Consider the following 27,424-nt stretch of genomic DNA (forward strand, 5'->3'; position numbering starts at 1 on the left):
ATCACCATTTTTTAATGATTTACTTCCTTTAATTTTACATGCATTGGTGTTTTGACTACACGTATTTCTGTGTGAGGGTGTCGTGAAGTTACAGACAGCTGTGAGCTGCCATGTGGGTGCTGGGAATTGAACCCGAGTCCTCTGGAAGGGCAGCCAGTGCTCTTAACAGCTGATCCGTCTCTCCAGCCCCTGGTAATGGTAATTACAAGTTTGGGGTGTTAGAGCTGCAGTTCACCCACAGAACACTTATTTATAATTCACGAGGCCCTGGGTTCAATCTCCAGCATGACGATTGGAAGAAACAGAAATGGGAAAAGAAAATAAAATGGTTTCTGTTGTTATTTTAGTTACGTAATTGTCAGTCTACGCTGTCTGCCACTCTCCCTTCTCCATTCCATGACAGGGCACCGGGCCCTGGCACCCCAGTCCTCCAGGCTCCTTTGTAGGCCTGGGGAAACTTGTGGTTTAGGACAAAATGTCACCAGGGAAGGAAGGAAGGAGCCAGGAGCTGAGGTCCTTTCCCCTTTAGCCCGTGACTCCCACACTCTATCAACTTCTGGAGTTTTCTCCTTTGTTAGCCAGAGGCCTTCGCTATCAATCCCTCATCTCAGAGAGGTCACCTAACTTTGTAACTTTTCACTTTTCCCTCCTCTCCTTCCTCATCCTACAGCTAAACTGTGGGACCACACATGGAAACGGACCAAAGGGCTTGGTGTGGGACAGCTGACCCCACGAGCGCTTTGTTCTGTCGCCCACGTCCAGATCAGCAGTCGTGATGGTTAGGAACTGAAAACGTTAAGCAATGTTTGGGTACCACAGGAGCAGGGGACGGGGAAAGGAAAAAATCAGGACAGAGCACCCTGATCCAGCCTCAGCCTCCAGCCTGCAGACAGCTGAAGGAACCCTGCCAAGGGGCATTCTCCTCCCTGGTCATTTCTTAGCCACCTCCTCAGGGTATACGCCAAGAATCTACCCATTCCTTCATCTAGGCACTGGGAGCCCACTTTCAACAGCACACCTCAGCACCACTTAAAAAAAAACATCCTGACTGGGTAGTCAGAGTATTAATTTCCAATTAATCAGTTTGTGAAGCTGTACAAATATAAAAACAAACATTAAAAAATTAGCAGCTAGGCGTGGTGGCCCATGCCTCTAATCCCGGCACTCTGGTGCAGAGGCAGGCAGATCTCTGCGTTCCAAGCCAGCCTGGTCTACAAAGTTAGTTCCAGGACAGCCAGGGCTACACAGAGAAACTTATCTTGGGAAAAAAAAATAAAAAATAAAAAATAAAAAATAAAAAATTATCCTCTCTTAGAAAAGGAGTATTTATTGAAGTTTTATTTGCATTTATACCACCAACCAGCAGGTGTCCCAAGAGCAGCTGCCCAGCATACCGACCTCTGCCCTAGGACAGAAACTTCAAGTCTAACACCACACCCCAGCGAGGGATGAATAAAACATGTGCTGTCCCATCTCAGGCCAGTTTTAGCCCGAGATTCGGCCTTGCTTCTCCTCTGAAAGCGCCATTACATAACAGCTAATCTCCCTCCGTGCCTTCCTGCCTTAAGCTCACACAGAAACCCAGCTTTCCTTGCCGAGGGCCGGAGGCTCCTTCGCCAGAGCCAGTGTGAGTGATGAGCTTGATTCTGACAAGCTGGGCTCTGCCAGAGGCTGGGAGAACTAACTCAGTCGCTAGGAATGGATCAGGCGATGAATCCAAAGCAAGCACAGAGGAAATCCAGAACCAAGGCGACTGCCTGCCAACCCAGCTACATTTGCTGCTAACAGAACTCCTTCAGGACAAGAGGACTGCGAACCCTCACTTTTCAGCATTAGATGCTCTTGACACCGACTCAACACAAAGACTATTATGGGAGACTTCTTCCCTCCCTCCCTCCTTAAAATATTAATAAAAGGAAGGGCATGGAATGCCAGAATATTAAGGATTAAGATAACTAAAGTACTATTCTAGATTGTATGCTAAGAATATTCTGGGTTAAAATACAAGCTTACAAAAGCCTTTCTTAAACCTTAGAAAAAAGCAAATGCCATCACAAAAAACGTTTAAGAAAATCGTATCGTGTATGTATGTGTGTGCAGGAGTGGGCATGTGTGCTACACACCCCATGAGAAAGTTTGAGGACAACTTTGTGGGGTGAATTCTCTCCTTCCACTTTTACATGGGTTCCAGGACCGCCAGCCTTAGTTAACAGGCTTACAAGACAAACTCCCTTACCTGCTGAACCTGTTTTTGTTTTGTTTTTAATTACGTGGGGGGTTGGGGGGGGGAGTTCAGACTACAGCCTGCCTGTATAGCCAGAGGACAATCCAAGGGAGCCGGTTTTCTCCTTCCATGCAGGTCCTGCGGACTGAACTCAGACTGCCAGGCTTGGCGGGAAAAACCATTATTACTGAGCCACCTCTCCTGACCTGTTTTTGGAAAAAGGTTTGACTCTGTAGCCCAGGATAGCCTCCAACTTGTGGCGGTCCTCCTGCCTCAGCCTCACAATGCTGGAATTACAGGAAGGAGCCACCATATTGGCCTCACAAGTGTTTTTGTAACGCAAAGAAATGCTTGAAATTAAACAGAGAACTAGTGTGTCAGCTGCTCTCACACGGACAACCTCACCTCACTAAAAAGGGCTGGAGAGGTGACTCTTGTCACACAAACACAGGACCTGGGTTCAGATCACCAGCCCCAGGCAAAAGCCAGGTATATGGTGGAACCCCTGTGACCCTAGAATGGGCGGAGAGGGGGGCGAATCCCTGAAGGCCGCTGGCCGAGCTGAATCAATGAGCTTCAGTCCGAGGCCTTGTCTCAAAAGATAAGGAGAATGGGTGATCCAGGAGAGACAGCCGCATCAACCTCTGGCCTCCGCCTGCAAATGTACACCCCGCACTAACAAGCACACATTAAACAAATGCACATGCAAATGAAAAAGGTGTGCAAGCCGTCGAAACACGGCACACATGCACACTAACTAGCACCCCAGGTCCGGCGTGATCACAAACGCATTGGAGCTCAGATCTGAGCTTTGAGGCGAAATGCCGCCCGTGGGCTCCTCTCAGATCTGAAGATCCACGCAATCTGCCACTTCCTCTCCTTGGCTACAGACAGATGACCCTTCTCTTCTGTTTCTAAATATCTAACATTAACCCGAGAAAATGAGCCTCCCGTACTTCAGGCATGCACACTGGCTCTGACTGACCTTAACATCTCTCATCCAGTGTCTACAGGATGGGGTTTGGCCACCACAGCAAACACACAGGGCCTTGATTACAAGTCAAAAACAGAGCTGGGCATGGGGGCCTATGCCTTTAATCCCAGCCCTTGGGAGGCAGAGGCAGGTGGGTCTCTGTGAGTTGGAGGCCAGCCTGGTCTACAAGGCAAGTTCCAGGATGGCCAGGGCCACACAGAGGAAAAAAGAAACATCACGAACATATAGCACTCCTCACTCCCTTTATCTATGATTCCCTCACTCATACCATCTACTAGGGTAGACATTGGGACTGAGGAGTCCCAGAGTCAGTTCTAACGAATTACCACACTTGTGGGAACCCTAGAATCTGCAGGCAAGCCAGGTTTCGGGGAGCACAGAGACCAAGATCTTGTGAGGAAGTGACAGCCTGGGTCTAAGCCATGAACCCTCCGGACTGACGTTAACTGAAGGTGGTTGGTGTACGACAGGACTGATGTGAAAAACCACATCCTATAAACTGTTGGCTGTACTCGGGTAAGTGGAGCAAAGTGATCCATCAGTAACAGGAAGGAAGGTGCTATTTCCACGTGACAGAAAGAGCATCCTGCTCATGACTGACCGGGAGGGTCATCCGCACAAGGAAAACTCAGCAAGCTCTAAGACTACAGACCTCTCACGCACAGGGCCCCAGAAAAAAACAAGAGCAAGTTTACCCACAGCTTACTTCTCATCGCTAGTGGTCTGAATGCAGGTCAGTGATTCAGAGCCCAATACGGAGCCCAGAGGAGTACCAGGGGCCTGTAATCCCAGCACTCAGAGGGCAGAGGCAAGAAGATTCCAAATCTGAGGCCAGATGAGATACATACTGAGACCCTGTCTCAAAAAAACAACACACACACACACACACACTTCTTGAAGTAATTCCTGGCATGCAAGATATCTTCTATTTGCTGTTGGAAAAACCGACACCTACAGAGAACACTGAGGCCACCACTTTGTGCTTTCTTCTAGAACGAGCTACTCTCAGGCCTTTTACTGTACAATAACCCTAGATAAGAATTAAATCATTCCCCAATATTATACAGCTGCTGTGGTGGTCTGAATGTGAAGTGTCCCCCACAGGTTCATGTGTTCGAACCCTTGGTTCCCAGCTGGTGAGACTGCTTAGGATAGTTGTAAAACCTTGAGGAAATGGCTGGCACGCTTTCTCTCTCTCTCTCTCGCTCTCTCTTTCTCTCTTTCTCTCTCTCTCTCTCTCTCTCTCCCTCCCTCCCTCCCTTCCTCCTTCCCTCTCTCTCTCTCCCTCCCTCCCTCCCCCCTTTCCTCCCTCTCTCTCTCTCTCTCTCTCTCTCTCTCTCTCCCCCTCCCTCCCTCCATCCCTCCCTCCTTCCCTCTCTCTCTCTCTCTCTCTCCCTCCTTCCTGGGATGCAATATGTCCAGTCACAATCCCGCTCTGCCACCAGGCCTTCCTGCCACCCCAGCCTATTTCCCCCCCCCGGAACTATGAGCCAAGCTAAGCCCCTCCTCCCTTAAGCTGCTTTTGTGAGGGTTTTACCACAGCAGTGATAAGAAACTAGTGCACCTGCCCTTCCCTTATCCTCCAAAGCTCCTAGTCCATTCCTGACCCCACTGCAAGTACCTAACCTCGGACGGAAGGCATCTCTACAGAGAAAGCGACGATAAAGTCTAATTTGTAAGTCCGCACACGAAGAGAATAACACCAATAAACTAGCCAGAGACATTCGTGAGTTCCACGGCTGTGGATTTAATAAACTACAGAGCAAAAATATTCAGAAAAAAATTACATCTGTCCAGACTTTTTGTCTTGAAATGATCCCCTAAACAATAACAACTTCTGACATACCATTACATTACTACACTAGGTATCACGTGGAATCAAGAGGTGGCTTACAAGCACATGGGAGGATGCGCAGAGGCAGCACATTTCATTTTATACAAAGGAGTGAGCACCTACGGTACTGGAACTGAGGGACAACCCTTTTAATAAAAGCTGTATGATCTCTCTAGCCATCTCAATTAACAGGCTATTTTGTAGTAAAGTAACCCTTACTTCACTCTACAATGACCCCAAAGCCAAGGGTAGTATGGTGGTTTGAATGAGAATGGGCCCCCAGAGGCTTATACATTTGAATGCTAGGTTGCCAGTTAGTGGAACTGTTTGGGAAGGATTAGGAGGTGTGGCCTTGTTCTCACTCCAGGCCCAGTCAGCTCTCTCTGCTTCCTACATTGCAGGGAGGAGCGCTAACACCACTCTCATTATCCCACCCAGTACTCTATTACTAGTTCAAAGTGCAAAATCAAATTACTGGATGTGTTCCTGACATGGTGCACCCACCCACCACAGAGCCCTATAATCCACAGCACAGTCTACTAGACACAGGCACAGAACCAAGGCTATGATCCCGGTGAAGACACAAAACCACCTCAAAGTTCTTCGCAATTGTGAGGAAAGTATCAACCACCTTTTCTGGCCACCACCTCAGAGTCCTCATGTTTTTACACAGAAAATCACAACCCTCACTGGACTGCTAGGCTTCCTGAAGTACCAACTTCCTTTTCTGAATAAACTACTTCCTTTTTTAATTTTCACACCCAGCAAAAACAAAGACATATCTAGAAGCATTATAGAAATCTGTGTCTGAAAGACATTTCTATAAACATACACACACACACACACACACACACACACACACACACACACACACACGTATGTACTGATTTAGTCTGAGTGGAGGCACACACCACTGCACGTTGCTGGTTTCCAGGGCTGGGACTCTGGTCACTTTATGCATTGAGCTATCCTGCCAGCCTGAACGTGCAGATCTTAAAGGTCCTTTATATCACAGACACAGGGTAGTTCAGTGGTGAGGCTCTTGCTTCAATCAGACCAGGATTAAAAAGAAAAGCAGGCCGGGCGGTGGTGGCGCACGCCTTTAATCCCAGCACTCGGGAGGCAGAGCCAGGCGGATCTCTGTGAGTTCGAGGCCAGCCTGGGCTACCAAGTGAGTTCCAGGAAAAGGCACAAAGCTACACAGAGAAACCCTGTCTCGAAAAACCAAAAAAAAAAAAAAAAAAAAAAAAAAAAAAAAAGAAAAGAAAAGCAGAAGAGGAACAAGCTGGGGAAAGGTGGGCGTTCCCTTAGGAGGTGTGGTTCCCTAAGGAGGTGTGGTTCCCTTAGGAGGCGTGGTTCCCTTAGGAGGCGTGGTTCCCTTAGGAGGTGTGGCCTCCAAGACAGAACAGACTTTCAGGGACTGGACCAAGCTCAGCATTTCAGAGATGAAAGGAAGTCACAGCCCTGGGTGCAGCTAGAAACAGAGAGTCAGAGACTAAAAAGACCTAGTGAGGCACTGACCCGAGGGTGCAGCACCTGTGTCTGCACGGGGACAAAGAAGGCCTCAGGAAACAGCCCCATGTGAAACAATGAAGCCAGACCACTTCCTTATCCAAACACAGAAGTCAACTGAAAATAGACCACGGACCTAAACAGATGAGTTCAAACCGTCCAAAGAAAACACAGAAGTAAAGCCGGCACAGTGGCTCAGGCAGGTAACCCCAGCCCTTGGGAGGCAGAGGCAGGAGAATCAGGAGTTCAAGGCTAGCCTCACCGACAAGGCAGTGAAGTATTGATATTTGCTAGGATAACAGTTGAACTTTGAAAGCGGTATGGCACGGGGTAGAGGGAGCGCTCTCAATGGTTAGGAGAACTCTTAACTGTTGAAATCTACAGCTCCAGTTCCAGGGGATCTGACACCTTCGACTGACCTCCAAGGGCGTAAGGCATGCACACTGTGCACACATGTACACGTAGGTCAACACTCATACACATAAAATAAAAATAAAGCTGACTTTAATCCCAGCACTCGGGAGGCAGAGGCAGGCGGATCTCTATGAGTTCAAGGCCAGCTCCTTTAAATATTGAGTTCCAGGCCAGCTAGGGTGAGACCCTGCCTCTACAACAAAACAAACAAAACCTAATAAAATAAAAAGAAATCTTTTTTAAGACCATTTAGTTGCACACACCTTTTTAAAAATGTCTGCATATGTATGTGCACATGTTCAGGTGTATCTATCTGCAGAGGCTGGAGGGCAGCCTTGGGTATCACCCTCAGGAATGCCATTCCCTTCCTTTGAGAGAGGCTCTCTCATTGGCCTGGAACTTACATCAGGCCAGACTGACCATAGAGGGACCATCGAGGAAGCCTTCGGTCTCTGAACCCCCTCCCTGAAGTGCACACCACCATGCCCAGTGTGGTCTGGGGATTGAACTCGGATCTTCACACGAGCTTTGCCGACAGGGCCATACTCCGGGCACCATCGAAACCACTCAGCGAAACTAAAATGGCTCCAGTCCTATGGGAAAGGGTGAGGACTGTGCAGCAGATTCACGGCTCAGAGAATGTCCTAAACGATCTCTCGTGTGTCACTTGCAGGGGCCCACACCTGAGGTGGCAGATCGCACTGCCACTTTTGGATTGCACGTCCTTCTTGAGGAAGCCTACATGTGCTAGTTGAGTTCTATTTACAGAGACGTGAAAATGACGTCACTCCTTCCCTCGCCACCAGGAATAACCATGCATATGAAACAGCCTAGGAACATAGCAGCTATCAGTCCAGGGGCTTTGCTTTCTGGGGATGATACAGAACATAATGTATAGTATATACACTAGACAGCCCACACTGGCCTCCAACTCACAATCCTGCCGCCTAACTTTGGCTACGGTTTGTAATTCTATTTTGTAAAGCTGAGTTGGAATTTAATAAATATGTCAGTATACATTTAATTAAGCACAAGGGTTAAGAGAAAGGGGGGAGGGGACACGACTTTCTGGTTTGCTCTTCAGGGCTCGCTCACTCATCTGCTTTTCTTATACTAAGAAGAACCACCTGCCCAGGGATGGCGCCACCCACAGTGAGCCGGGTCCTTCCACGACCAATCATCCATCAAGAAAGACGCCTCTCTACAGGCTGGGCTGATGGGTGCGGCATTCCCTCAGCTCAGTCCTCTCCTCCTAGGTGATTGGCTTATGTCAAGCTCACAAACCTAACCAGCACAGAAGCCAAGGCCAAGAGGTCTGGGAAATGAGCCAACTAATGTCTCCTCAGACTGCCCTCCACAGGGGCCTTCACTTCCTAAAGCCCCTTACCCTACCCATCTAAGAATCCAGTGCTCCAGCAGAGCTGATGCCCAGTGCCCACCGCCCGGCCGGGGGATCTTCTTCATATGGATAAAGGAGTACTGACACAGTTCGCCGTGAGGCCGTTCAGCTGCACACTGACAGCTGTGTCAGGACTGACGACATTTCATCTTCGTTTGCCCCCTTTCCTTCTGGAGGCCCCGCAGGTCCCCCACTCTGCACTAGCCTGGCATCCTGCCCTCCCCCCGGGGCAGAAATCGAGGGTGTCAGGAGAAAAACTGGCTCCAGCAGGCATCACCCCTTTCTGCTCCGGTAGTCTAACCTGAGGAGAATGGTAATGAGGCCCACATTAGCATTTCTGACAAGTGTCCAAAACTTGAGAAAGGGGGTTTTTACCTCGAACTTCGTGTCTGGGTTTCCAGGGGGCTCTGATCTCTCTAAGTTGCAATCTATTCTATGTATGTTCTCAATTGACATTCCCTCTTCCAAGATAACCCTGGCTTTTGTCAAATTTTTTTTTTTTTTTTTTTTTTTTTTTTTTTTGTTTTTTTGTTTTTTCGAGACAGGGTTTCTCTGTGTAGCTTTGCGCCTTTCCTGGGACTCACTTGGTAGCCCAGGCTGGCCTCGAACTCACAGAGATCCGCCTGGCTCTGCCTCCCGAGTGCTGGGATTAAAGGCGTGCGCCACCACCGCCCGGCGGCTTTTGTCAAATTTAAAAAAAAAAAAAAAAAAAAAACAGCCAGGTGGTGGTGGCGCACGCCTTTAATCCCAGCACTCGGGAGACAGAAGCAGGCAGATCTCTGTGAGTTCGAGGACAGCCTGGTCTACAGAGTTCCAGGAAAGGCACAAAGCTACACAGAGAAACCCTGTCTCGAAAAACCAAAAACCAACCAACCAAACAAACCAACCAACAAAAAAATATCACAAAAGCCAAGGCCATGGGCCTTCAAATGGAGAATGAGAAGTCATGCATTGTCCAGGGACTGAATGACCATGAAGGTCTTTTCCAGGGGGTGGAGGACTATGCAGTTCACATTCCTCTGACAACCCTTGGGCCCCAGGCCACCTGGAAGCATGCGGAGGGATTGGTCCGTCAAGGCAGAAGGTCTCCTTAGGGTCACCATACCATGAGGATGTCTAAGGCGGAACACCAACACTAACTCACCTACCCAGAACAGGCCAACTATTCTAACCCTTCCCTGTCACCTCTGAAACTGAAAAATATTTATTACCAAGAAGCTGGGGGAGGGGGGGGCAAGTTTAGCTCTTTGGTGTTTTATTTTCGTTTGGAGACAGGGTACCCACTACCATGCCATTCTGAGGTAACTTTTAAATTCTAACAGAGGCAGCATGGTGGCACCTGCTGAGGAGAACCCCAGCACTCGGGAGGCCCAGGTGGAAATGATCCCAAGGCTGAGAACAGCCTGGGCAACAGAGAAAGACCCTGTTTCAAAATACACACACACACACACACACACACACACACACCCCTTAGTGTGCACACACACACACACCCCTTAGTGTGCACACACACACACACACCCCTTAGTGTGCACACACCCCTTAGTGTGCACACACACACACACACACCCCTTAGTGTGCACACACACCCCTTAGTGTGCACACACACACACACACACCCCTCAGTGTGCACACACAGCCTAAAGTTTAACAAGTAAAAAATAAAAAAACCTGGTGCATTTTCAATGTTAGAGAACTCATTTCAAGTTTACAAAACAGCATTTTATGCTATTTCACTGAAAAAGAGACCCAAGAGAACAGGGGTGGGGGTAGGGGTGGGGTTGGGAATGGGATTCAGTGGAAGATCATTTAGTGTGCATTGAGTCCCTGGGTTCCACCTCAAGCACAATCCACTCAAATCAAGAGATCCAAATTCTACCCTCTGAAGGCCATACTCTAAGGAACCGAAGAAGAGGGCTAACCAGGAAGCGTCCGTCTACCAGCAAGCCAAAGCCTTCTCCAGAGAAGCCAAGACCAACAGTTGACTAGGTTTGATCCTCTCAATAATGCGGTGCCCATCGGTTCTGGAGCCATCTGGATCTATCTGAGGCCACACTTCAAGCGGAGCAGAAATCCTCTACCACAGAGAGAAGTCAGAAAGCCCTGGGCACAGGGCTGCGCTACCCCAGCAGGAAGACACGTGCTAACAGACGGATGGGTCTGCAGTGAGGAGGCCCGAAATTGTGGGACTGCAAGCCACTGCTGCCAAAGAGCCATAATGTGCAATCTCTTCAGAAATAATGACTGCAGAACCCAAAATACCAACTGCTTCTCTCGGAAAGCAGTAACCACCCACACCGCTGGGAAGCAGCTGAGGCTCATGATAAAAAGAGAAAGGAATGCTTAGCAAGAGGAGCCCCCCCCCCCCCAGACAGTGAGCACAGGAGACACTCCCAGAGCAGGACGGCCGGCCGTCCTGTCTGTACCCAGGAAAGCTGCACAAGGGACCTTAAGGGAAGGAAGCTGGGGGGAGTTGGTGGATCCGGAAATCACACCCGCTGGCCACCTACGAAGCTTGTGGTGACAGGCTCCCGCACGGAGCTCCCAGTGAGCCTTCACCTCCTGGCATACCGCTGGGCTAACCTGTGCCACCAAGAGGGTTCTGGGGAAGTAACAGTGTGACTTCTGAGGCTTCTGCCGTGCTGGCTAGTGGCCCAGTCAGTCTGGGGAGGTGAAGCCAGCTGCCGTTCCGTGAGGATGCTGACACAATGCTGTCCAGGGCTTCTCACCTGAGCCTCATTCCATCAGCCAGCACTAACTGGAGAAAAGGAGCGGGCCCGAGTAAAAGACCCTTAACCTGGAGGTCACGTCTCCCAAGGGCCTTGTTCTCACAAGTGACCCGAGCCAAATGCCCGGCTAAGCTGCTCCACTTTCAAAGACTGCTTCAAGCTAAGTTTTGAAATAATTGGCTAAGAAGCAATCAGTGGGCTGCCACCCACCAAACAATATGGGACTCCTATGGGGACTGGGGACATGACTCAGAGAAAAGCACTGTCTACCTGGGGTGAGACCATGGTCCAATCTCAAACACTACTAACAAAAACAAAACAAGAGGCTGGAGAGGTGGCTCAGGGGTTAGGAGCACTGGCAGCTCTTCCAGAGGACCTGGGTTCAATTCCCAGCACCCACATGGCAACTCACAACTGTCTGTAACTCCGGTTCCAGGGGATCCCACACCAATGCACATAAAACAAAGTTAAATAAATTATTTTTAAAAACAAAACAGGCCGGGTGGTGTTGGCGCACGCCTTTAATCCCAGCACTCTGGCAGAGCGAGATGAATCTCTGTGAGTTCTGAGGCCAGCTGGTCTACAAAGCAAGATCCAGGACAGGCACCAAAACACCACAGAGAAACCCTGTCTCAGAAAAAACAAACAAACAAAAAAACAGCCCTTGTCTCTCTACCTCAGAATAGGCACAGAGTCCCAGGAGGCTGTGTGCCCCTCCATACCTCCTTTCCTTACCTGACAAGACTCGGGGAGAAGAGAAACCGAGCCCTTCCTACGTTTTCCTCATTGAAGAGCTGATACTGTTGTTATTTTTACTTATTTGTGTAGAGACGGGGTCTCTCTATGTATCCCTGGCTGTCCTGGAACTCACTCTGTAGCGCAGGCTGGCCTGGAACTCAAGAGATCCGCCTGCCTCTGTCTCCCTAGCGCCGGGATTAAAGGCGTTTGCTGAAGCTGATTATCCGGAAAATTGAATGTTTCCTGTACAACTGTCGCGCTTACCCAAAGACGACTTTTGCTCCTGCTGGTTGTGTCTAAATGTGCAGCGAACGTCTGCTGTTCGAAACCCAAACTACAATGTAGAGACACACACATATGGACGTGTATGCATGCCAAGTTCACAGGCACAGGAAGACCGATCTCCTAGTGGACTTTTAGCTGTCACTCAGGAGGGTGCTTTCCCCAGCACACACCCTGTCCTGGCAGCATTTGAAGGCCTTTCATTTCCTCTTAGCCTTCACAAACACTGCACAGGGGGAGCCACAAATTTCCTGAAGGGGAAAACTGTGAAACACATTTCACAGAGCCCTGGATGTGCAAGCCCTCCCACCCCCCTGCCCTATGACGGAAATGCTCTAAACAAAAAACACCTGCACCTAAAACAGCTGAACAAGACAGCTGGTTAGGTGAGCATCCCGTAGTGGGAACTGGGAAGCATGCACTATCCCTTTCCCAGCGGTGCTCCAGAAAAGAGGCTGCTGGACCAGTTATCGTGGGGCACACCTTCACCTGCAGCTTGGGGAGGCTGAGCGGGAGAACCAGGAGCTGGAGGCCAGCCTGGGCTCCACGGTGACTCAGCCTCAAAAGCAAAAGGAATGAAGAGGAGAGAAGGCAGGGGCCAAGGATGCAGTTCCGTAGTAGAGCCCTCAGGAGTATCCGCCTGCCCAGCGGGGCAGCCAGGCACACCTGCCCTTGTGAAGCAGCAAGAGACCCGATGCTGTGGGATGGTCTGTATGTCAAATGTGTTGCTGATTGGTCAATAAATAAATCACTGATTGGCAGTGGCCAGGCAGGAAGTATAGGCGGGACTAACAGAGAGGAAAATTGAGAGAACAGGAAGCTGGTGGGGGAGACACTGCCAGCCGCCAAGAGGACAAGGAAGATGTAAAGTACCGGTAAGCCACAAGCCACGTGGCAAGGTATAGATTAATGGAAATGGATTAATTTAAGCTGTAAGAACAGTTAGCAAGAAGCCTGCCACGGCCATACAGTTTGAAACCAATATAAGTCTCTATGTTTATTTGATCGGGTTTGAGCGGCTTGGGACTGGCGGGTGAGAGAGATTTGTCCTGACTGTGGGCCAGGCAGGAAAACTCTAGCAACATTATCAGCAATCCCCAGTGAGTTCGAGTTCGCCAGCAGGAAGAGCGAACCCTAGGGCTGGTGCTCACAAAGTGGAGGCCGAGGTCTTCAACTCAAAAGCATCGGGGCCCTTCTACAGTCAACCCTTACAGTCAGTCACAGGCATGGTTAGCAACCTTGGTTATCAAAGACCCAGGAAGACAGGTTGTTCCATGGACAAATGACGGACTCCCCCACACTACAGTGGGTTTTGGAGATTATGAGAAAACAGTCACACCCCAAGACTGCCTATAGATAAGACTGCTGCTTCGGAGAGATTACAATGGCTTTTCTGGCTTTTTGTTTTTGTTTTCCTGTCTTTTGAGACAGGGTCTCACTATGTAGCTCTGGCTGTCCTGGAACTCACTCTGTAGACCAGGCTGGCCTCGAACTCAGAGATCCTCCCACCTCTGCCTCCTGAGTGCTGGGATTAAAGGCGTGCGCCATCACTGCTTGGTTGGTTTCCAGTTTTCTTTGAGAAAGGTGTTTCATATAACCCAGTCGGATCTTGAACTTATTGTGCAGCCAAAGATGACCTTGAACTCCTGATTCTCCTGCCTCTAGCTCCTGAGTACTTTACGTCCACTACCCCCACTCTTTTGGGCATCGCTGGAGCTTGCCTTTAGACCATACCCATTGTTCCCAGTGGAGGCATTTAGGACTACTCCCAACCCCATAGGTAGGAAATGTCTCTGCCACAGAAATTATCAGAGAAAATGAGTATCAGAGTAAATATGCTGGGTGATATTTAGGAAGGAGTTTAATCCTTAGAATACTTAAGAAGGCCTTGTAGCTGGGTGGTGGTGGCGCACCCCTTTATTCCTAGTACTTGGGAGGCAGAGGCAGGCAGATCTCTGTGAGTTCCAGGCCAGCCCGATCTACAGAGTGAGTTTCAGGACAGTCAGGGCTACACAGAGAAACCCTGTCTTGAAAAAACAAAAACTGAAACAAACAAAGGCCTTGACTTTGCTACATCTAAAAAGAGTAAGTGATTTGGAAGTCACTAAAATCTTCACTTCGTGCAGGCATGGTAGTTCTTCTGCCCTGGTGCTCTTTATCAGACACTGTTCTGTGTTCTGAGAAAACAGCTTTCCTAACACAAAACAGTGTCTTGGGTGGAGTGCCATACGGAGTGGAAATACTTCCTCCCTACCTCATTACATTGTAACAAGGAAGCCAACATTCCCCACTCCAGTGGAAAAAACAGAAATGCAGGATGCCGTGGAAATACTTCCTCCCTACCTCATTACATTGTAACAAGGAAGCCAACATTCCCCACTCCAGTGGAAAAAACAGAAATGCAGGATGCCGCTAAAGCTAACGTCTTCAAGTGTTAAACATCTTAGGCTAGAATCACAGAAAAAAAACTAAATTAGGCTGTGAAAGAGCCAATCATACCAAAAAAATCAAGGCATTAAGCTGTGGTATGGTAGATGAGGCCACATATGTTAAACTGGCAGACTAGGTTATATTTAATGTCCTTATTAGTCTCATTATTTCTAGGACTTTCTAATAAAGCAATCTCTTGATGTGGTTAAAGAAATATTCAACTGGGGCTGGAGAGATGGCTCAGAGGTTAAGAGCAGTGGCTGCTCTTCAGAGGTCCTGAGTTCAATTCCCAGCTCCCACATGATGGCTCACAACCTTCTGTAGTTAGATCTGGTGCCCTCTTCTGGCCTGCCTGCATACATGCAGGTAGAATACTTGTATGCATAATAAATAAATCTTTTTTTTTTTTAAAGTATTCAATTAAATCCTAAAGAAAACATACTTGTAGATTTGAACGGACCACTTCAATATGTACCTAATAAAAACATTTGCATAATATCTGCTTATAAATATGCTCAAAGTTTTAGAATAAAATGTCTAGGGCTCAGATTTTAGCAAGATCTGTATTCTAGGTCTTAAACATCCAATAAATATACCATATATTGATATACTCATACACAGTACTCAATATTACATTAGAAATACTGAATATACAAAGTCCATGTTGGTGATGACAGAGAGATGCCTCGGTGATTAAGAATCTGTAATGTTCTTGCAGAGAACTAACCGTGATTGGCTCACAACCACATGTAACTCCAGCTCCAAAGATTGCCATGCATGCTCAAACCCACACACAGACATATAACCAAGAACTAAAATAAGATCTGTTTTTAAAAGTCTATGTTGGTACTTGTATTATTAGATGATTCCAAAATGATTTCTCCCATGCTTTATTTTCTTTTCCAAATACATATTATTATTTTTTAACTCTCTGAATCCTTTAGTGACAAGTCAAGCACACTGTCTCCAAAGGAGACAGAGTCATTGGAGACAGTGTCAGGCAACCTTTCTCCTGTAAGGAAGCCTTTCCCAACCACATGGGCCCACACGGGTGGAAATTGATAACACACTGTTCACTTGTTATTGGAGTACAGCCACCTTCTTTATTCTTCACGGCATCACCCCGGTCACTTCTCTGAACCCGGCAGAAGTATGGATAGAGGTTACCAAACCTCTCCAGGTCCAAGTACTCAACCACTAACCAGCCACTTGAGCATGGCTATATTCCCAAACAGCATCACCACAATTTTTTTTCAAACATTTAATTTTTGAAAGGAAATTTTTTTTTTTCTGTCCTGGAACTCACTTTGTGAACCAGGCTGGACTTGAACTCAGAGATCTGCCTGCCTCTGCCTCCCAGCGCCGGGATTAAAGGTGTGCTCCCCCACTTCTGGCTCAATCATTTAAAAATTTTAAATCCTTTCTATCCCTGGAGGGCCAAAAAAAAGGGAGGTGACCCAATTTGGTCTTGAGCATGGATTGGTGTTTCTGATCTAAATACCAAAATTATGTCAATGAATAATTTTGCATTTCTCACTGGGGCGGTGGTGGTGCATGCCATTAAACCCAGCCCTTGGGAGGCAGAGGCAGGAGGATCTCTGTGACCTCAAGGCTAGCATAGCCAACAGAGTGAATTCCAGATCAGCCAGGGCTACACAGAGGATACCCTGTCTCAAAAAAACCAAAAAAAAAAAAAGCATTTCTTACATCAACACCAGCAATAAAAATAAAGAACTAAAGTAGCTCACTGGCTAGTGAGATGCTCAGCCATGAGTCTGGGGATCTAAGTTCAATTCAATCCCTAGAACCCACGTAGGGTCCTCTACACACACACACACAAACACACACACACCCCTCTCTCTCACTCTGGCATGTGTGCCTCTCCCCACAACCATGATAATAATAATTTTTTTAAGCAGCTAAAATGGCTGGGTATGGTGGCACACACATTTAGGCAGAAGCATAAGGATCTCTAAGTTTGAGGCCAAGCATATGGAGTTCAGGCTAATCTAGTAAGACCCTGTTTCCGAACAAAGCAAGCGAACTCGGCCCGAGCACCTTTACACATTTAGGCAGAAGCATAAGGATCTCTAAGTTTGAGGCCAAGCATATGGAGTTCAGGCTAATCTAGTAAGACCCTGTTTCCAAACAAAGCAAGCGAACTCGCCCGAGCACCTTTTGTTGGGAACAGCAAACTGCAAACAGAACGACCAGTGGAAACTTCATGGCCGCCAGTGTGGTATTTCCAAGAAATACTTTCGGTTAGTTTGAGTTTATTACATATTCAGAAGCCAACTTTTTTTTCTGTCTTAAAAAACACAACCTGACCTACTATTTAATTGCTAGCATAAAACTGTCTTAAGAGGACTCAATACAAAATTTGTATACGTTCTTAAAACAGTTTCCAATAAAAAGAAAAACTGTATTTCTCTCTGAATGTAAAGAACCAGGAGGCAGGTGATGGAGCAGGCGTATGGCACTAGCCTACACACGTGAGACTGACAGGACACCAGGAAGCCTGGCTCATGACAAGTCCTGAGAAGACAGCCCACCCCTACCCCCACCAGTTTGTATGAGCTGTCCAACCAAGTCTTGGAGCCACAGAAATTCAAATAAAACTAACTATTTTAGATGAAAGTGAAACATCCAGTCCAAGAAATTAAAACTTCACCATGAACTGACTTAAGAAGTTTTGCTCAGGCAGAGGCAGGCGGGTCTCTGAGTTCAAGGCCAGCCTGGTCTACAGAGCAAGTTCCAGGACAGCCAGGGCTACACAAAGAGACCATGTCTCGAAAAACAAAAACAAACAAACAAAAATTATTTGGGGATGGAGAGATGGCCCGGCGGTTAAGAGCACTGACTGCTCTTCCAGAGGACCCAGGATCAATTCCCAGCACCCACATGGCAGCTCACAGCTGTCTGTAACTCCAGTTCCAAGGGATCCAATACCCTCACATAGACATACACGCAGGCAAAACACCAACACACATAAAATTTTAAAAATCATTTAAAAAAAAAAAAAGAACTTTTGCTCAGTGAAACCATCTTCAGCGAGACCTATGCTTCCTATTGTATTCTCGGGACGATTTTGTACGTGTGCCAAGGCAATCCACACTGACTCCACGTCACAATCCAGTGACTGACTCCATGAGGTCCTTAAGAGGCCAGACACTAACCAGTCTGAGGGGTCGCCCCACTGTGTAAAGACCTTAAACCGGGGGATTTTATAACAGGCAGGGTAGGATCCCAGACTACACACCACCACTCTCCGCCCCCTACAGTCACACTCCGAAGCCATGAACCACCCCGGAGAACTTTGCTGATCCGAGACTCTCTAAGAAGAAAACATTTGCACAGAATGAAAGAGTGTGAGAGCCGCTGGAACAGGAAGGCCCAAACAACTGAGTGTCTGTGGCTGGGGGGTATAGAGGGGCGGGGCCAATCCCAGCCTCTATTCATTTACCAAAGAACCCGGCAGATTATTCAGAACAGCAGACTGGTAGACCCTTGAGGAAAGGCTGTCCAAGCCCAGGACAATTCCAAGAGGCTTTCAAACAGCTACTTAACATACGGCCTGTGGGCTTTATTTAAATGTGACGAGAAGGCCCACAAAACAGCTCTTTCAGGCATCCAGTCCTCCCTCCCAATCTGCCTGCGAGAATTTTGAGAGGAGAAAGGAAGCTATGGAGGCCAGCAGGATCTTCTTTACAGAAAGTACTGTGCACGCCCCTCTGCACGTATCAGTCCGTGGGAACGAGCAGTCCTGACCCGGGAGCAGAACCAGCCCAGAGCCAGCTCAAGGTGCTGTTTGAGACTCAGCAGGGTACACACAGCATGGAGATCACAATTTCTAGTCAAAAAACAAACTGCAAAAAAGAGGTGACGATACACCAGTAACTCTACCTCCTCTACAAAGTCCTGTGACTCGACTTCCCCAGGCAACCTAGGAAGTAAGCACTAAGCTACATCACCGTGAGCCCAAGAAGTCATGATCAACTCCAAGATAGGGTATTGAAAGTTGTTCCATCGAACCCCCACTGTATGGTGATCAGGTGGTAAAGACAGTGGGGTGGGGAAGCCACCTACAAAGGACATCCATCCCAGGGCCCCTCCTCCATAAAGCAGCCAAAAGGCCTTGCCAAAAGGAAGTCAGGCCCAGCACTTGAGAGGCTGGGGCACTGAGTTCAAGGCCAGCCTGGGCTACGCGGGGAGACTCTTTTATTTATCTCATAAACGACATCTTGGGTCAGCAAGATGGCTCCGGGGGTGTTTACTGCTCCGCCTGACCAGAGACCTGAGTTCAGTCCCTACAACCAACAACCACATGGTGGAAGAACAGAGCCAATTCCTGAGTTGTCCTCCACACACCACAGCGGCACACGCCCCTACCACCACCAAATAATAAATGCAAAAAACAAATTTTTTTAAATGAAGAAATATGGGGGTTGGGGATTTAGCTCAGTGGTAGAGCGCTTGCCTAGCAAGCACAAGGCCCTGGGTTCGGTCCTCAGCTGGGGCGGATAGGGGAGGATGGATGATACGCCTGAAGCGGTGGCTGACAACTTTAATCCCAGGACCGGGGATGCAGAGGTAAATGGATCTCTGTTAAGTTCAAAGCCAGCTTGGTCTACACAGCAAGTTCCAGGCTAGCCATGGCTACATAGCTGAGGCCCTGTCTCACAAAAAAGAAATCAAAGCCTTGTCACAATGAGTTGAATTGTGTCCCCAAGAAGATATGTTTAAAGACATAATCTACCAGAAATGTGCCCTTATTTGGAAATAGCACCTTTGGAGGTGCAGTGAGGTTAAAATGAGGTCATACTAGATTAAAGAGAGTATTATATTGAATGACTGGAGTCCTCATGGCACGGCCACGTGAAGACAGACTTACATGGAAACCCACCATGTGATAAGGCCAAAAGGAATTAGGTTGCCGCAAGCCCAACCCCAAGGACCGTTGACAAGCAGCAGGAAGTTAGAATAGACAAGAAGGGAGATTTTTCTCAGAGTCCCATTTTGATCAGTTCCCAGGAACTATGAGAATAAACTTGTTTTGAGGCACTCGGCTTATGGTATTTTGTTCAGATGACCTACAAGCCGTTTTCTATCTCACTCAGAAAACCTAATCATCATTAACATTGCTTGGCCTGCCTCTCACCTTGCTGACTTCAGCTCCTATTACTAGTCATTCCACTTGGGCAACACTGGCCTCTGTGCCTGCTCCTTCAGAACGCATGATTCTCCACCCCCTGGGGCCTCACTGCTTATGGGCTCCTCCTTTGCAAGTCCTGTTCCCACTGCAGAAAGGGTTCTTCTCCCAAAAAAATATACAAGTTTTCTTCCCTCAATTCTCCCCTTTTAGGAGTCTGTTCAAGTTGCCTTCTCCACCAATTTCCCCTAAACTAACGTCTTGCATTTACTGACCAGGCCCATAGGCCATGCCCCCTACCCACCCACCCCTGCTCTCCACAGAACTTAACACACCCCAACAGACAGATATCTTGCTTTTGACCCTTAAAAGGTTCACCTCCCGGGGTTGGGGATTTAGCTCAGTGGTAGAGCGCTTGCCTAACAAGCACAAGGCCCTGGGTTTGGTCAGTTCCGGAAAATTTAAAAAAAAAAAAAAAAAAAGGTCCACCTCCCTCCAAAATGTTGCTTAGTGAGATCAGGAATTCAACTTCTGTATCACAGTGCCTCTATTTACTGAAGGAACAAATTAATTCCTATTAGAACAAATGAAATTTTACTCAAAACTATGCCAACAATAAACCAAGCAGGGTGGTGCGGGCCTATCATTCCAGCAGTTAAAGACAGCAGGACCAGTCCAGGGTTATATTCAACTACACAGTGAGTTTCAAGGCCAGCCTGAGCTATCCAAAAAAAAAAAAAAAAAAAAAAAAAAAATCGACAAAAAGGATTGCCATTAATTTAGCGGGCCAGAAGCATCTACAATTAAAGGCCATGTCTGAGGTTGGGCTCTGGGGGGACAGAAAAGAGTTATGTGTACCAGATTTTCTTGGTTAGACTGAAGGGCTCCCCACCGGTCCTTGGTGGAAAGGAAAGGCAAGGAATTTTGAAACTGCTTAAGATTCCTAACTCAACAATCAACTCTTACCTATAATTTTGTGTCTAGCCACACCCTTGTAGGAAAAACATCTAGACTGTGGGATCTGTGAAGCCAGACCTAAACATAACCCGACCTGTTACCGCTGCATTCAGTTTTTACTTATTCGGGGTTGCGAAGGAATTTCTAACTGGTTGAGAATACCAATAATCTCATACTCCAAATTCACAATCTCTCTTCAGAGAATGAAGAAAGCTTTGGATCATCAAATGACCAAAGCATTTATTTCACAAAACAAAAGGCAAAGGGCCTTCCAATCAGCAAAGAGACAATCTAACTTCTCTGAAGTGGTGCTCGAGGTACACACACCCCTTTTTATGCCCCCTGCCACTTTCTTTTTTTTTTAAGTTAAAACCAAAGAGGTAGAAAATTAAAGTTGTATTACCTTGGGTTTTGGCCTCAGGTTCTGTCAATCCTAGTGGTGAATCAAAAGACTCCTTGAGAGGCGATTTGATTGGAGTTTCAGCTTCAGGAGTCTCAAAATTACCTTCAGAATCCGAGCTGCCAAGGGGGAAAAATGAGGCATTACCACAGTCAACGGTATTTCCAACTGCCTTTAAAAATGCACTTATTCACAAAGGTGCGGGTCCAGCACCTCCATCTAACTTTGCAACCAACCAATCAATCCTCAACCCGGCTGAGAGAGGCCGCAGCAGTTTTTCAGCGGATGCCCAGCATCCTCGCTCCCCGAAATCTCTTCCGTCCTCTGGAGCTTCTCACTTATTTTTGAGGTCATCTTTGCCTTTTCACACCCGAAAGGGGGGTGGGGGGGGCAGGTTTTCCAATCAACTCTTTTCCTCTTAATAGACCCCTTTTCCAGAGGCTTAAAAAATTAATACCGCCAAACTAAGCCAATTCTTTCATGCCCTGCTCCTTGGTAGGCCTCTACCTGGCTGAAAGTCACTCGAGGCTGCAAAGGCCGTCACCTGCCTTCCACAATCACACGTGTGACAGCTCAGCAGAGACCACCATTTCTCACCAGCTGCCAGGGGCCTGTCATCACGCGATTCCTCTTTTTACCACGGCTGCATTTTAGGACAGACACTGCGGGGCCGAGCAGGGCGGGGGAGCGATTTCCTGCCCATCGTGGGGGGGGGGGGAGCTACAAACCCCACCTGGCCTCATCCACTGACACTACCTGGGGTGACAGTGTCGGGAGCCGGCCGGGGTGTCGACGCTTACAGAAAGCGACCCCGGCACACCGGGGCGCGGAGACTGCGGATGCGGGGCTGGGTTCAGAAAGCTCACAAGCCAAGACAGGGGACGGAAAGCACACTGGGCAGACACAACACGCCCGAACTTTCCGGGTGGCACAGCGGGGGACCCGGCGGCTGCGGGGGGGGGTGGTGGTGCAAGACGCCGCCGCGGGGACCCGGGGACACACACACACGGTGGCGCGCACACAGCAGCAGGACCCGCGGGGTCGGGGGGGGGGGGGGGGGGGGAGGACGGCGCGCGCCGGCATCCCGGCTGCGATGCGGCGTACTTGCCTGAAACTCAGGGATTTGGTCTCGGCTTGCGAGTCCTCCTCCTCCTCGGGGGGGTCGCCCTCGGGACCTCCGGCTTCTTCCTCCCCGGCGCCCGCGCCGCGGACCGCGGACCACGTCCACTTGGCCCACTGCACGGGCGACAGGATCTGCCAGGGACTGAACGCCATGAGCGCGGCGCGGCTGCCCGCCCCTGCGGTGGCAAACGGCGGCCTCCTTCCCTTCAAGATGGAGGGGCCGGTGACAGGCGCCGGCAGCGTCGCCGGCGACCGGCGGATGTGGCTCCAACGAGCGCCGTCGGGCCGGGCGCAGCGCTTCCTCCCACGGCCCGCAGCGCCGCTCGCCCCCGCGCCGCGCCGCGCCGCCCGCTCGCCCCCGCCCACCCGCCTCTCCTTTCCCTCCCTCTATCCCCCTCTCTCCCCCTCTCTCTCGGCGCCGCTTGGCTCCGGGGTCCGCTCCCGCCTCCAGCAGCCCCGGCCGCCGCGGAGCCGCGCCCCTGGAGCCGCCCCCTCGGACCGAACTACTGGATCGGCGCGCGGGGGCGACCGCTGCCGATCGGAAGCGCGCTGCCGCCACCCCCACCACCCCCACCCCCCACCACCCCCACCCCCGCGTCGCCGCGCTGGTCGCGCCCGGCCTGGTTCGGGCAGGGGCGACCGGACCGCGCTCGCCCTCCCCGCGGGGACCCGCGCCTGGCGGCTCGCGGCGCGGCGCCGACGTCCGTTTCCGAGCGCGTGTGCGCGCCGCTGCGCCTTTCCTCTTCCCCTTTCATCGGCTCTTCCTGCCGTTAGGACTTTATGGCGTTGGCGGACGCTGGACCGCACAGAAGTTAAGCCCTTTATTTGAAAAACAAACAAACAAACAAACAAACAAACCCCCTCCCCCCGAAATAAAACTGGGAACCTAGGTAGACTGTTGTACCTTCTCCCTGACACTAGTCATCTCCATCCCCATTACTCCCAGCATTTGGAAGGTTCCCCCAGCCAAGACAAGAACTGAAGATGCCTTGCCTGGACCAAACCACACTCACTGGGGCTCTGGAGTGGCCAGACCTAGGACAGAGGCTACAAAATTGCCCCCTGACAAGACAGCCTGAGCGGTTTCCCGTTGTCCTTTCTTTTCATAACTTGAAGGCTTTTTTTCAGATAATTTCTAGGGCTTTGGTTACTGGTGTCATTTGCCAAAGCCAGCAGGCCTGGTGACCGCAGCCTGTAGGATAAAATCGTTGTATCTTTGGAGGCGGAGAGAAGAGTTTTGTTTTTTTCCCTTCATCTTTGAAGGATTCAGCGAAGGGACTGCCCCAGGCCTTCTCTCCTAGTGAACCCGCTGTCTCCAATTCTTGAGACACTTGGTGCGTCAATAATGCGTTTCTTGTGCTGCTGTCGTTTCTCAGTCTCTGAGAATCTGAGATGTGGCCGCAATTCCCACAGAGAGTGTGCCTCCAAAATCCAGGCCAAGGTCACGCCGAAACTTGCAGGACACAGAGGATCTCCCCTGAGAGGAGTTGGCACTGTGTAGACGGCTGATGAATCACAAAGGTCTTACATACTGGGTAACAAAGCAAACACGGGAGATAAGGCTTGGCAGGTATCCTGCCATAATGAAAAGGCAGGAGGATGCTTTGGAATCCATTGCTGCTTCTTGCCAGAGATAAACAAGACTGTTAAGAGTGTCGTAAGACTTGGGAAAAAAAAGGTATGCAGAAGTTATTTTGTTTTAGGTCTACAAGAACTATGCCAATGCTATCCAACTGTTGGTCACCAAGTAAATCTTCAGATTAGAAATCCCTTAGGTTCCTCCATTTGATACAAGTATCCTGTGGCCTGAAAATAATGTAAGGCTGTACCCGGGTCTTGATCATTCTTCCTCAATAGTGCCAGAATCTTTTTCCCTTCTCTCCATCCTTGGTATGACTTACATAGTTCCTGTGCACTCCCTAACCCCTTAGAATGTCAGTCTCTAACTGGCTTTCCTCTGCCTAGCTGATCCTGCTTCCCTAGGCCCCTCGGTGGGGACCTAGATCTAACCTTTATATGCCCAAGAACACCTAGGAGACTGTAAAAACACAAATTGACGCTGGGATGTAGCTCAGAGGGAGCAGCTTGTCTAGCATGCACAGGGACCTGAAATCCATTCCTAGCCAGGAGGAAGGGGTGAGGGGGTGAGGGTGCAGTGGTGTCTAGACAGTTGTATGTGTATTATAATGTCCTTGAGGAATTGTCAAAGGGTAAACTTGGCAAACAATAGCTAACTTAAGCCAATATCTAGCTTAAGATATCGGCAAACAATATCTAAACTTACTTCTAGAACAGTTTCTTTTGGCCTGCGGAGCTTTCTACGTTCCTGAAATACACCTCTTCTCCCACCTGAACCCCAAGTCCCCCCACCCCCCCGCAAGATCCCTAGCCTTGGCTAGCCAAACTTCTCTCTCATCACCCAGCTCAATGGCCTCCTGTGGGAAAGCAACTCTATGCTGTGTGTCCGTCTTACATCTGAACATTCGTGGCGATCGTGACTGTGGCCCTTAGTTGAAAGAGTGAAAAGGAGCGTTCTTAGTAGTGACCTAGGGACAGCAAGCATAAGCCACGCCTGTCTCAGGACGCAAGGTCACCCTACACTTAGCACAGCATATGCAACGCGTTTATTTATGTGTACTCATTCTACTTTTGTACCATAAAATTCCAAAGGCCAGAGACCATGTCTTATGATATATTTTTGTCTCTCTAGAACCTAAGAACAAGAGCGCACACTCAATCGATGTTCAATAAATTATATAAACAAACATACTAGTTTCCATTTGTCTTTCCAAGTTTGACGAAGCTCCCAGGGAAGCTACATGTTTTGTTTCATTTTTTTTTTTTTTTTTTTTTTTTTGAGACAGGGTTTCTCTGTGTAGTTTTGGAGCCTGTCCTGGATCTCTCTCTGTAGACCAGGCTGGCCTCGAACTCACAGAGATCCGCCTGGCTCTGCCTCCCGAGTGCTGGGATTAAAGGCGTGCGCCACCACCGCCCAGCAAGGGCAGCTCTGTACAGCAGCAGCTTGAGATGACAGAAGCAGACGCCTTAGTTTCCCAAACTCCCATCTTGTTCTCGTCTAGGACTCAGAGTCAAGAGCAACAAGTAACTCGCTCTATAGCCTTCACGGAAGCTGAGTCAGTCTGACGTGTCCGTTTCCCTATAATTCTGGAACAGGCGGACCATGGCCTAGCTGCCAATCTCGGCCTTACCGAACAGAATGTCTGCAAATGCAAAACCGAGCAGCCAAGAAACCTACTTGTGTTGGAACTGACCTTAAGCTGAGAAAGGGCCTTTTATTCTTTTCCACGGCTTCTTGCCCTTCCCAGAAGCAATGGAACAATATAACAGGAAAATCTAAAATACAATTCCCTGGGGCTGGAGATGTAGCTCTGTGGTATAGCAGAGTGCTTAGCATGCATGGGGCTCTGGGTTCACTTCCCACTAATAAAAATAACTCCTTCAAAGCATGCTACAAATGATGGCCAGGTCAAGCATGATGTAGCAACCAATGCTACAGAGGGGTCTGCAAAATGGGTATCTTCAGTAAAAGTTAAAGAAACCCAGCAGGGGCTGAGAGATGGCTCAGTGGTTGAAAGCACTAACTGCTGTTGCACAGGACCCAGGTTCAGTTCCCACCACCCACAAGACTACTTACAACCATCTTTAACTCTAGTTCTAGGTACTTGACACCCTCTTCTGGCTTTCAGGGGCACCAGGCACGCACAAGTGGTATACATACATAACGTGCAGGCAAAGCACACATACACATAAATAAATCTACAAATAAAACGAGTAAACAAATTCTGACCGCCTAAGACTCCGCTGGCCCGAATTCTTGTCAGGTCCCCTAAGCCTCAGCATGCCTCCACCCTGAGCTATCTTTGTTCTCCTAGAATCTAGTTTTATCTGGAATCCTGCAGGTTCTGTTGGGTGAAAATCTCCACCCTCATTCTCTCCCACGGGCCTGCCTTCGGTAAGAATCTTGTCAAGTAGGTTTAGCCGGAATCATCCCGTGCCCCCCGCCCCCCCAGAACTTCCTCTTAATAATTTTTCAGTCAGTGACACAACCTCACTCAATGCAGGTCCCTGCCTATAAATACTCACTTGTCCTTGTGTTTGGGCTTAAACCAGATCTCTATTTTACAAAATCCTAGCAGGGTCGTCCCTTAAATGAAGTCTTCCATATTTAACAAGAGTCACAGCAGACCTCCCGTTAACAAGCAAGCCGTTATTTCGTAGCATAACCACTGTGAGAAGGCCTGTGAGGACAGGGTCGGATGAGAGAGGCAGGTCAGGCGAGGCCTCACTGTGATCAATTCTTCTACATAACAGACCTGTTACGGAGTGTAGAACTTGCTGGAATAGGGGGAGCAAACACAAGAGCCCACCCAGCTTATCAACGGGCATAGCTCTCTCATAGCTGAGAGCTCCGGCAGGCCCTGTTGCCCATCTTCCATCCAACACCCAAATCTTGGCTGTTATACGATATCTTTTAATATCATAATTGTTCTCACTCATGTAAACCGTTGAAATCTGGTGCAGCTGAAGGACCAGCCAAAGTCACTTCGTGTGCACCTTCTAGGCCCACGGAACCTGAACAGGCAAAGAGGAGTATTCATGCTTTAAAGCAAGGAAGTCATGGCTCCATTTAGAAAGACCGTAGATCATTCTGGAAGCAACTTTGGGAGGCCTGGATTAAAGGACTCAGGACTGAGAGACCCAAGAAATTGCATATCGTCTACCCGGAAGCTGCGCAGATAATAGCTCCTCTCACAGAAGCAAGATTCAAATTAGGGGTCACTTAGTTCTTTCAGTCCACTTGGTCAGTAAGTTATGAGAAAGTAAGTAACCCCAGCACTCGGGGAACACTATTACAGTGGGAGGAACAGAAAGTCCAGGCTGCCTTAAAAACAAACAAAAACAATCGTTGACCACCTGTGGACACAAGGCGGCATTTACATAAGACGGTATGAATGTGAAGAGGCAAGGAGAGAGGACAGGGCCAGGGTGACACTCGGGAATCCCAAGAAACTGCCTGTTTTCTGTCTTTCTTTATTGAGATAGGGTCTCACTACCTAACCCTGACTGGCCTGGAACTTGCTATGTAGACCAGGCTGGCCTCGAACTCCCAAAGCTCTTCCTGCTTCTGTCTCTTGAGTGCTAGGATTAAAGACATGTACCACCGTCCCCAGCTTCATGTCTATTGTCTAACATCCAAATGAAATTTTCATTTGGTTAAA

At 48.8% G+C, this 27,424-nt stretch overlaps 1 protein-coding gene across 5 annotated transcripts in view; it reads right to left on the reverse strand.

The window, feature by feature from the left end:
• Positions 1-27,424, reverse strand: part of Tacc1 (transforming acidic coiled-coil containing protein 1) — a 91,310-nt gene that overhangs the window by 31,991 nt on the left and 31,895 nt on the right. For 2 of the 5 annotated variants that reach the window (XM_052751865.1, XM_052751864.1), the window contains exons 1-2: positions 22,171-22,525; positions 21,066-21,181 (exon numbers count right to left, since the gene is read on the reverse strand). The exons of 1 other annotated variant lie outside the window; for it this stretch is intronic. In XM_052751865.1, the coding sequence (XP_052607825.1) occupies positions 21,066-21,181; positions 22,171-22,337 (283 nt within the window). In that variant the 5' untranslated portion in view covers positions 22,338-22,525. Of the gene's footprint in view, positions 1-21,065; positions 21,182-22,170; positions 22,526-27,424 lie in introns of those variants that run through there. 2 more of the 5 variants (XM_052751863.1, XM_052751866.1) reach the window with 2 other exon arrangements.

This window comes from Peromyscus californicus, unplaced genomic scaffold (genome assembly GCF_007827085.1).
Source record: "Peromyscus californicus insignis strain IS unplaced genomic scaffold, ASM782708v3 Scaffold_23__1_contigs__length_62951481, whole genome shotgun sequence".
Taxonomy (NCBI): domain Eukaryota; kingdom Metazoa; phylum Chordata; class Mammalia; order Rodentia; family Cricetidae; genus Peromyscus; species Peromyscus californicus.